Source organism: Procambarus clarkii, chromosome 56 (assembly GCF_040958095.1).
Source record: "Procambarus clarkii isolate CNS0578487 chromosome 56, FALCON_Pclarkii_2.0, whole genome shotgun sequence".
Lineage (NCBI taxonomy): Eukaryota > Metazoa > Arthropoda > Malacostraca > Decapoda > Cambaridae > Procambarus > Procambarus clarkii.
Genome location: NC_091205.1, coordinates 26,826,859 through 26,838,576, shown reverse-complemented (window position 1 = coordinate 26,838,576; position 11,718 = coordinate 26,826,859). Strand labels below are relative to the sequence as shown.

The 11,718-nt window shown below is 46.5% G+C and overlaps 1 protein-coding gene across 1 annotated transcript; it reads left to right on the top strand.

Moving 5' to 3' along the window:
* Positions 1-1,173: 1,173 nt before the first annotated feature.
* LOC123770811 (uncharacterized) lies at positions 1,174-7,175 on the top strand. Its single transcript, XM_045762973.2, has 5 exons — positions 1,174-1,453; positions 2,880-3,041; positions 3,703-3,878; positions 4,526-4,685; positions 5,112-7,175. Exons 1-5 carry the CDS (start codon positions 1,203-1,205, stop codon positions 6,961-6,963), a joined length of 2,601 nt encoding a protein of 866 aa, XP_045618929.2. The 5' UTR covers positions 1,174-1,202; the 3' UTR covers positions 6,964-7,175.
* Positions 7,176-11,718: the final 4,543 nt, after the last annotated feature.

Sequence of the window (11,718 nt, the reverse complement as noted above, 5' to 3'; positions counted from 1 at the left end):
GAAGCAATAAACTCACACGAGTCCCCATACACGAGTCCCCATACACAGGAAGACTGGTTTTGGTCGCCAACGTGTGGCCGAAAAACAAGTTTCATAAGTATTCGTATTTAGGTTGAAACGAGCGTCAAGACTTTGTTTGTTCCTACGAAGTGTCTGTTTAGGTGTCGCTTGTGGATCTTCTTGTCTGGTTGGTAGTTCTCGAGGGAAGGAACTTTGTTGCAGAGACGTAAATTATATATATATGTGTGTGTCTGTGCTTTATAAAGTACTGGCAGAGTAGCCTGACTTCTACATCGTTGGAGAATACAAACAAATTATTTCTCAAACCTGGAATTTGCGTTTCGTCTGGGACCCTCTAATTTATACATGTTTCAAGTTCGCTCTATCGAGGAGACTTGGAACACATATACACTAGAGTATCCTAGGAACATATACATACAAGAGTAGCCTTATATCAAGTCTGCGAGACTGTCACCAGCCTCCCAGACTTGCTCCCTGGTGGTAAAGTCACGATGTATTCTACTGTTAAAATTTATTCCTTAAGTCTTTTCCTGCAACGCATGAAATAAAAAAAATAAGATATGTGAAAGATACTTCGCATTCCTAACATTAACACTCCCATTCGTGCAGATAAACTTAAAATATTGCACATTTATAAAAAGCAACAAAGCGAGTCCCTTTTGTTCAGCTGGTGATTGGTGCAAGATTTCTTATCGCTCGCTAATTAATGTGTGTCGCTTTGCATGTGTAATGATGCAGAGATCACTGGCGCCTGCGAGCTACTTAATTGCAAGTTGCAATTTTTTTTCCTTTGCGATGTGCGACTGATGCAGTAGAGCGATTTTGTTTTTTGTCCTAATATCGTTGTTCAGCTAACGTTAGCAAGCATGTTGGACGCTTGCTTCAGTTGCGTCCTTTGCGTCAGGTCTTTCATTAAACTATGTCTTACCTGTAACCAAATGGCCACTTTCTGTCTGAATTTTCTTGACAAGCATGCAAATATTTTGAACCCCGACGACACTCACACAAACCATTACCCGACGCAGCACCAACTGCCCTCTGGTGCGCTGATTATAAACTACAATGATAAACGTTGCCAGTTCGAGGTATTAACTAACGCATGTTCTAGCGTACGCCTCGGGGTGTCAGATCCGTTTAGATTTTAACAGAAGCCATCACGGTTTCCGCCAGTACCTAACGCCATGTTGGTTGTACACCGGTGCTTTCTCCTGCCCCTTGTGGCTGCCCTGCACCTAGAAATACGGGGAGAAAATGCTCTAAAAGGAGACCAAGGTGCTCCAGGCTTTCCCGAAGAGGACCCGAGAGAGATAGCACGGGGATTGTTGTCTCAAGAGGAGAAGGAGACGTCTGTGGAAGGAGGGGGTGAGGACCAGAAGCGGCTTCACCTCCAGCAGGTCACAGCAGATGGAGAACTCGGTGGTCGTCTTCGCAGGTGGGTCCAGCTCCGTGCTGTGGGGCTTTGTGTTTTCTTAAAATTAATGATCCTTGGAGGTAGAGCTATGAAGGCGAGGTCTAGTGGTGTCTTAATGTGGTTTAGCGTTCCTAGTGTCTAAGGTGAAGATAGATTGTAGGATTTAGTTCGGTAGAAATTTTTAATGGAGTAATATTATTACTCTTTCATTAGGCGCCCACAGTCTGGTCGGCCTCAGTACGCGGCACCACCGCCCACACCCCCACCCCCTGACCTTCCCACAGTACGGCTCGACCTCCCCCCCCCTGACCTTCCCACAGTACGGCTCGACCTCCCCACCCCCCCACAGTCTTCCCACAGTACGGCTCGACCCCCCCCACCCCGCGGTCTCCCCACAGTATGGCTCAACCTCCCCCCCACGGTCTTCCCGCAGTACGGCTCGACCCCTCCCCGCCCCCCACGGTCTTCCCACAGTACGGCTCGACCTCCCCCTCCCCCCACGGTCTTCCCGCAGTACGGTTCGACCCCCTCCCCGCCCCCCACGGTCTTCCCACAGTACGGCTCGACCCCCCCCCCGCAGTCTTCCCACAGTACGGCTCGACCCCCCCCCCCGCGGTCTTCCCACAGTACGGCTCGACCCCCCCCCCCGCGGTCTCCCCACAGTACGGCTCGACCTCCCCCCCCACACGGTCTTCCCACAGTACGGCTCGACCACCCCCCCGCGGTCTTCCCCACAGTACGGCTCGACCCCCCCCCCGCGGTCTTCCCCACAGTACGGCTCGACCCCCCCCCCCGCGGTCTTCCCACAGTACGGCTCGACCCCCCCCCCCGCGGTCTTCCCACAGTACGGCTCGACCCCCCCCCCCGCGGTCTTCCCACAGTACGGCTCGACCCCCCCGCGGTCTTCCCCACAGTACGGCTCGACCCCCCCCCCCCCGCGGTCTTCCCCACAGTACGGCTCGACCCCCTCCCCCCCGCGGTCTTCACCACAGTACGTCTCGACCCCCCCCCCGCGGTCTTCCCACAGTACGGCTCGACCTCCCCCCCCCCCCCACGGTCTTTCCCACAGTACGGCTCGACCTCTCCCCCCACGGTCTTCCCACAGTACGGCTCGACCTACCCCCCCCCGGTCTTCCCACAGTACGGCTCGACCTCCTCCCCCCTCCACCCCCCACGGTCTTTCCCACAGTACGGCTCGACCTCCCCCCCACGGTCTCCCCACAATATGACTCGACCTCCCTCCCCCCCCCCCACAGTACGGCTTAACCTTGACCAGATTGCGGTCCCAATTTTAATTTTAGGGAACGCATCTTGCCTCCAATTTGAAGACTGCTCCTTATCACCTTGCCTTGTATAACTAGAGAACCTGCCTTCCCTTCCTCGCCCATCAGGACACGTCTCCTCGTACCCCAAGTTGCTCATGTGTACACATAAGGGGGTCTTGCAGGTACGTAGGGGATGGCTACGTTGGAGGATGGAAGGCCAGTGACAGCCAGAGTGACCCTGGACCTATAATAGTGACGTTGATTCACTGTGAACAGCTCATGATTCTCAGAGAAACCACGATGCAGGGTGTCCCCATCGGCTGCACCTTCAGTAAGCGACTACCGTGAGTTGAGTTGACACTTTTATTGCTTTATTCATCCCCTATTTTAAGTTTCATCCAGCATAGGCATGTGGCCCATGGATGTTCAACGTATGGGGTCAAGACAGTCTGAAAATATTGTTGCGATGCAGGCGATGAGTCACAACGTGGCTGAAGTATGTTGACCAGGCCACACACTAGAAAGTGAAGGGATTACGACGTTTAGGTCCGTCCTGGACCATTCTCAAGTCGAATCGACTTAAGAATGGTCCAGGACGGACCGAGACGACGACGTCCCTTCACTTTCTAGTGTGTGGTCTGGTCAGTATTTGTGCAATGTTGAACCCCCATTTTTTATCAGCTATCGTCTGTATAACAATATCCCTCTTGAAAAATATATTGGTCATTATACATATTTACATGTAAATAAGCAACTCGCCTTATTGCTCACAATAGTGTTGAGATCTAAGATTAAAATCATATCGCCAGACTGAATTATTCTTCCTTCCGACGCATGAATGGTAACTTTCACTCCGGTCCAGACAGTCAGAATTGCCATGTTCTTTCCCTTGTCAAGCCCTTTTAACGCTTGACATAAAAACAATTTATTCTTTTACCGCCACTAACCCTCTGTATATAAACATATAACTGCATCTATACACGCATCTATCCGGCTCAAATACAGGACTCCGGAGCTTCAAGAGGAGCAGATGGCGAAGTGGGAACATCTGGCTAGTCTGGTGCAGGTGATCGACTCCATCTCAGAGTTTCTGGACGTCATAGAGACCTGCTTCGCCACAGAGAACGCCACCCACAGGGTTGACTGGTCAATCATGACACTGGTCCAGGGAATAGCGCCTGGTCAGTAGATGTTCATGTTGCGTGTTGTCATGCAAATGTTCATGCATAAAATTGTGATAATAAGTTTTATACTGCGAGACTCCCTTCTTTAATTGGTTAATTTTCATTTTTTCTTGATTACTTTTAATTACCAATTTCTCGAGCTGGAGTTAAATGTTATGAGGCAGTAAGAGAGGCTTCCATAAGTTATATATCAACTGTTTTAGAATTGCCGGGTTGCATTCCGGTAGAGTTCCGGCTTGGCTGGAGGAACAAGAATGGGTGGGGGTGATGGGGGTGATTGAGATTAGTTGCCATTGGCCCTGGGGAAGGTGATGGGGCCCTGAACCTACCTGTAGACTGATTCAACCTTCCACCAATTGTGATGAAATTGGGAGCGCGTGTCAAGTCTACTCGCTAACATTTTTTTGTCGCAAACAATTCTAGGGTGTATCACGTGCTGGTGTCCCCGGCTGTCCCGTGTGTTGAAAGTGTGTACAAATACACCACACAGTTGTGGCTTGAACATGTAATTGTGACATACTTTACATTTGTATTCTATAATTTGTACTAGATTGTACGTGCGTAAGTTTTCAATAAGGCCAAGTGAGAATGAGCAAGCGATAGACAACCTTTATTATTATACTCATTACTGGTATCCATCACAGGTACGTTATGGTGTGGTCAGAACCAGATAGCTCAGGACCTCACTGAGCTGGGCGTCCTGCGGAGCCTTGATGCCTGCTGTCGCCTGCATGACCTCTGTCCCATCCAGGTCAATCCCCTGAGCTCGTACAGAGGAGTCAGCAACACGTCTCCGAAATTCTTGTAAGCTGTTTGTTGTTGTTGTTCCAACTATTGTATACAATGTCATCAATGCTGTAAAAGACATCCTGACTTAGATTTTTTATAATAAGTTGAACTTCACGAGTGCCTGTATTGTAGTTACTGAATTTCACTTGTGTGTAAAGAATCCTGTAAGAAAATCAAAGCTGCCTGTACGAATTCAGACGGTAGATGTAAATATGCTTAAAGTAGAAGGTGAAGGGACGACTACGTTTCGGTCCGTCCTGGATCATTCTCAAGTAGAGAATCGTCGTCGTCCCTTCACCTTCTAGTGTGGTCTAGTCAACTTACTTTAGCCACGTTGACTCATCGCCTGCATGCTTAAAGTACCTTAAGCATTCGTGTCAATCGTTTTCGCAGCTTTGGTCTCGTCTTTGCCAATACTAATGTGGTAATTGATCTTTCCAGAACCCACTGCGAGTGTGACGTCCGTTTTGCCGAGTGTCTGGGAAAGGTGGACAGCTTCGCAGCTCGCATAATCTTCCACGCCTACTTCAACGTCTTCTTCCGAGGCGGGCTGTGTGCCAGTCAGAGAGAGTTCCTTCCGGTCGACACACTCTCCAAGAGTTTCCTGAACGTGTGGTCCAATGTTAGTGATGTAGTGCTGTCCCTCGCCAACCCCTCCGCTAACCAGACCAGGAGCTCTAGTTATCTACGGACTCTACAGAGTAAACTGAAGCATAATGCGTCTTTCAGTAACATTATTTCAACAGTATTTGAGGATAGTGTCACACAGGCCACCGATGGAATTTATAAGGCACACAAGATGGAGGAACAGAGCGACGCCAAGATCTTGGGGACTAAGAATCATGAGCTGATGTGCAAGTTATATCTGGGACGCAGAAGGTCGCGAAGAGAAGGTGAAGGCGATCAAAATGACAGTCTGCCGCTGGATTTCTCAGACTCCATCACTCGGTTACCAACCACTACAGGGCTGACTGGCAATCTTTCCACCGTTACAGTAGCTGGTTCTCCCCTTCCCTCTTCAGTAGTTACTGACCATCTTACCACCACCACTACAGAAGCTGGTTTACTTACAGCAGAAAAAATTGGTGCCCGGCCACATTATGTTGGAAATCAGAGTTATCTGATAAATGAACAGTTGACTTCGGTTACTGAATGGTCTGTAACGGAGACAAGAGACATAATTCAAGACAAAACATTAAGTATATTGACGAGCGAGAGGGAGGCTTCTAATACAGTCGCCTCTATTTTGATATTGGATTTTGATTCGACTTCAAATAGCACTTCGACCCTCTCAGTTGAGACGCTCAGTGCGGGAGGACGTTCAGATTCTGCCAATTATTCAGTTTGGGCTCCACCCACGGCTCCTGCTCCACCCACGGCTCCTGCTCCACCCACGGCCTCGGCTCCACCCCCGGCTCCTGCTCCGGCCACGGTCCCAACCACGGCCTCGGCTCCGGCTCCTCCCACGGCCCCGGCTCCGGCTCCTCCCACGGCCCCGGCTCCGGCTCCTCCCACGGCCCCGGCTCCTGCTCCACCCACGGCCACGGCTCCTGCTCCACCCACGGCCACGGCTCCTGCTCCACCCACGTCTCCTGCTCCACCCACGTCTCCTGCTCCACCCACGTCTCCTGCTCCACCCACGGCCCCGGCTCCATCCGCGGCTCCACCCACGGCTCCACCCACGGCCCCGGTTCCACCCACGGCTTCGGCTCCATCCACGGCTCCGGCTCCACCCTCAGCATCGGGTCCAAATATGACTCTGCTCTCGTATACCCCAAATGTAACGGAGAGCAGTCTCTCCTCAACACTCTCACCAAACTCTACAGTGACGACAGAGGAGGATGAAGAGATGCTGCTGGCTTGCCACAAATACGAAGAAATTATTCTCCACGAAGAGACGGAGGCCTTCATCCGCAGGGAACTGATTGGGAAGGACATTAGCGAAGAGCAGTTTGGAAAGCTTTTGTCCGAATACAATCGCAGACTCGGAGAAACCTTGAAGCGTCTTCCCAATGTGGCCAAGGAGGAGGCAGAGCGTATTTATGATAGTATATATTATAAGAACACTGATGTGTTGGATAAAATAGCACCAAACTTGTTCGGATACAAGATTGGGCAACCGGACCATCCGGTACCGGTAGATGGTGACCCGGTACTCTCAGGTGGGGAGGCGTCGGAAAGTGATGAATCTATGGAAGGTGATTTATGGGAAGGAAACTACGTCATTGTCAAGTTTCGGGACTACATCCGGGTCGTGCTGGAGACGTTGAAACACACAGACTCTGAAAAATAACATTTGTCCATATATTTCTCGTTAAATATCAAGCTGTGTATTACCATGCATAAACTATTTAGGGAGAGACGGAACCGGTCTACTATACAGCTTAAAAATTAATGTAACTTTTGAATTTATATTGATATAAGTTTCTTTTTACTTTGAAAATTATTGAATGTATTATTTGCAGTCTGAAGAATGTACGACGGAATAAATGTAATTTTATGCAATTATTATTTTACCGTGACAATCCTTTGATGAACTCGGATCCCTTGCTTTCTTCCATTTAACTGATCCTGTTCCTTTAAATGGACAAAAACCAATTGCTACAGGCATCTTTATTTTCATCTCCCGGCTCTGATCTCTTCAGGATCCCCCCCCCCCCCACTGTTCCACACACAGAACTACATTAAATTAACCAATCTCTCCCAATCCTTTGGTTACATAAATCCATAATTTTCAACATGTTAAATTCAGTAAACGCAAATAATTAGTTTCTTGGATACATAAACCTTGATATTCCAATGATTGCCAAAATCGGCTATTTAGAAGTGCTTCCTGCACTCGCGCACAACTTCCATAGATTTGTTACCCAATAATCCAACTGGCGTATATGGGAAAAGAACGGTTGGGTTACTTTCAGCCTTGCTGTCATTATCTACATATTACCCGGTAACGTAGTCGACTCGGCAGGGCCCTTTCTGAAGGGGGTGAGTTCTTGTATGACATACTTGGTTCTTGAGTTCTTGAGTTCTTGAATGACATCCTTGGTTCTTGAGTTCTTGAATGACATCCTTGGAATGACATTAGCGCCCTCTGATTATCCCGAACATTTGATGGTGCTTCGTAACCTTCCCGGTTTGGTGCCTTCTTTTTTGATAATTACTTATGTGAATGACACTCTTCACATAACTCTACTCTCCTCCTCCATGCCCTAGCTAAAGTCTCTAGATCAAAGTATATACATTGGGTGTAGGGGAATCGCTGGATATACAAAACTCAAGTACGATTATGTAAAGCAAGCTTGGATAACATGAGGCATGAATTGATTATAAAATTGAGAAGATATGACTGACAACCAATATACTGTGATTTCTGGGCAAGCAAGCGACCATACAGGCGAATCAAGAGTGTATCTCCTCCCTCGGGCATGGAGGTAGTGGATACAGGACAGTCAATCGTGCCAGTTGCATTAAATAGGGAATAGTCAACCCGTCTTCGACTCAAGTCCATTACATCCAGCGGTCAACCCCACAGACGCATTCATAAATTTTAACATACTGTTCACTCAAAACGGGAATTTTTTCAAGTATTAATTAATATTATAATAGCATATTGTGTATATATAGGCATAGGATAGGTTAAGTTAGGTGTTTAGTTTCTCTTGGCGGTTATTTGTATTTGTAGTACGTGGGTGAAGCATTTATAGCGTTGTGATTCGAACAAAATTCGTCAGTGAAGCACTTGTTCCGGATATGTTCGAACGTCAGCAGTTGAGTCGTGTGTAAATCGCTTTTCATTCATAAACAGGGGGTTTGGCGGGTGCATGGAATCACTTTTGGATCTTTGTTTGGAGGACGGGCTGGACAAATCCACAAGGGCCGTGATGAGGCTTCGAACCTGCGTCGAGAGCATCCCAGACGCTGCCTTAATCGACTGAGATACGACATGGTCGTAGCCATGTTCATTTGATGCATCAGGCAATTGTGATTTCTGTGTGTGTGTAGAGTTCTGATTGGTTCAAATAGGTGCAGTAGCAAGATGAAGAATAAATGGAATATTAGCCAGGAGCAGATGTGAAGATTATTCGAATCAGTGACATTATTTGTGAAGATTTCTCCAATGGACGAGACATATTTGTCTACAACTAAACCTGTTTAATTCCACTTGAGTCAACAAACATTACTAGTAAAGTTGCTGATCTACTAATCAAGGATAAACTTTCTGCCAAAGTTGCATGAAGTTGAAAGGAATAAACAGGCGCCGGATTCATCAAACATTTACGCAAGTACTTACGAACTTGTACATCTTTTTCTCCCTCTTTAGCAGCTTAGTTTATATTTATTAAACAGTTTGAGTAACGAAACGTGGCAATAAATGTTTTGTTAAAAACAGCCTCCTAGTGCTTCGGCGCACACAAACTGTTTAATGTGTAAACAAAGGAGCCGAAAATTGAGAAAATATGTAAGGGTTCTTAAATAGATGTATAAACAACCCGTCTTCGACTCAAGTCCAATACATCCAGCGGTCGACCCCACAGACGCATTCATAAATTTTTACATGCTGTTCATTCAAAACAGGATTTTTCTCAAATATTAATTAATATTATAATAGATTAGCATATTGTGCATATATAGGCATAGGTTAGGTTAGGTGTTTAGGTTCTGTTGGCGATTATTTGTATTTGTAATACGTGGGTGAATCATTTACAGCGTTGTGGTTCGAACAAAATTCGTCAGTGAAGCACTTGTTCCGGAAGTGTTCGAAAGAAATCAGTTGAGTCGTGTGTAAACCGTTTATCATTCATAAACAGGGGGTTTGGTTGGTGCATGGAATCACTTTTGGGTCTTTGTTTGTAGGGCTGGCTGCGACTCACAACTGATGACATTCGAACACTTCTAGAACAAGTGTTTCACTGCTGGATTTTGTTCGAACCACAACGTCGTAAATGCTTCACCCGCGTACTTCAAATACAAATAATCTCCAACAGAACCTAAACGACTAACCTACCCAATGCCTATATATGCAACAATATGCTTATATACCATAACATTAATTTATATTTGAGAAAATTCCTGTTTTAAATGAGCCGCATATTTAAATTTATGAATGCGTCTTTGGGGTCGTCCACTGGAAGGAATGGACTTGGTCTGAGGACAGGTAAGGGGAAGGTCACCTAGTCTGGTAGTGGGACAGGTGTTGAGGGATACGTGGCTGCGTGCAGAAGCTACGCTATTACACGTCCATCTATTGATGCTATCTTCCGCCAATCAGCGCACGTGTGTCATCAAAGTCATGAGTGGCAAACCTCCCCATTGCAGAGAATAACAGGTATGAATGATGCTACTAAACGAGTAAGTACTGGTCGTCTCTTGATGAGTTTCTCGTCTCGTTTGTGGCTGGGATTGAATTGTCGAGTGAGAACTCTTGGAGTTTTCGACGTCTCTCATTTGTTCTCGGGACTGATGGTGCGTCAGCCTTCTGCATTGAGTTTCAGGCAATTAGGAAGACCTCCATATAAGACTTTTCTCTGGTGAGGAGTGACGTGAGAGATCAATTGATAAAACTTTTTTTTACTCCTACGTGCATGTCCAATCTCGAGAATACCTAGATTAAAACGCCTGTGTTCCCCTATATTGTAGCAATAGAGGAAAACATTGCGAAGTACCAAAAGCCAAATTGTCCCTTGGGTGTCATTCAGAAAGACTAATTCCAAGAGGAATCTAATTAGCACTTTATGGTCACTTGAGTAAAAGTATCCATGTAATATAAATAATTACGTGTGGCTATTATTCGATTGTTGCTGACACTTCAAGCCTTTTTGAACCCCAGTCTCATTGTATAAGTATCAACAAATTGCCGAACAGTCTAGCCCAATCGTAAAGTAAATTTTAATGCCGATCCCACTTCTATGTTGAGCCCTTCTTAAAGGTTAACGTAGTGTAGCATTCTTAAGAATTCCGCAATCGGAAGGCACAGTATATTTGATGGTCAACTTACCTCGGGATGATTCGACTGAACTAACAGGTAGTCGAACCGTGACCTTTGATTGTTCTAATTGTTCGTGGCTCGCTCCTGTACCTCGATAGCTACTGTGGTAGACGTACAGTGTGTACAGGTCCACAGAGATCCGTTATCTTTACGATTGTCATGATATCACTCGCAGAGCCGGGACCTATTAAAAGATTATCTGATGCACTCAAGGCTCTAGATCCAATGGGAATAATATTCAAGAGCTAATTGAGTATTGTTAATCTACATCAACATCAACCTTAATTCTACGTTTAATCGACGTTAACGGCGGTGGTTGGCCACCATTCCTTTCCCCCGTCTCATCCCCAAAACCTTATCCTGACTCCCTTTCAAGTGTTATAGAGTCGTCATGGCTTGGCGCTTTCTCCCTGATAGTTCCCTTTACTGAGGGAGGCAACTACCTTACCCACAATATTAAAATGGTCAGACGATCCTTGAAAGCCAGACCGGTCAGCCCACAAGACAGATACACACAGATTACGATATTTGTGTGTAAGTTTTGCTAATTAACTTCCTGATCATCTAAGATATTCATGTGTCTTTCCCCTTCTATAGATTTGTTACGTGGGTAATGAGTACTCCAGCTGGAGTGTTCAGAATACTCACGCTGAGTCTGTGATACAAAATATAACATTTTCTTTCTAAATATTGCCAGGTTCTATTCTATCTTCCATCTTCTATGAGAACCAATTTAACTAATGGCACGATAATTATTATTATGAGAGCAACAATTTAACACCTTTAATACAATAAACAATTGTTATATATAGATGGCAGTAGACCAGTAAACAAAGATAAATTTTAGTGAGACTTCACTAAAATTTTTCTTCACCAAAATCCTGCTCCAAAATTTCAAGGATCTCTGGGTAGTGAGGGAGTGAGGGACGTCTCTTAATACACGTGCTGGGGGTAGGGGGTGAGGAGTCCACGAGGGGAGAGTTGAATAAGGGGAAGGGAGGGGACGACGGGGGTTCTGGGAGGGGGGGGTGAAAGGGGGGGTTCTGGGAGGGGGTGAAGGTG

Excerpts from the sequence above, each read along its gene's own strand:
- LOC123770811 (XM_045762973.2), top strand. The coding sequence starts at position 1,203 with ATGTTGGTTGTACACCGGTGCTTTCTCCTGCCCCTTGTGGCTGCCCTG. Across the intron at positions 3,042-3,702 it reads ACCTTCAGTAAGCGACTACC|GACTCCGGAGCTTCAAGAGG; the intron begins GTGAGTTGAGTT and ends GCTCAAATACAG. Across the intron at positions 3,879-4,525 it reads GGTCCAGGGAATAGCGCCTG|GTACGTTATGGTGTGGTCAG; the intron begins GTCAGTAGATGT and ends TATCCATCACAG.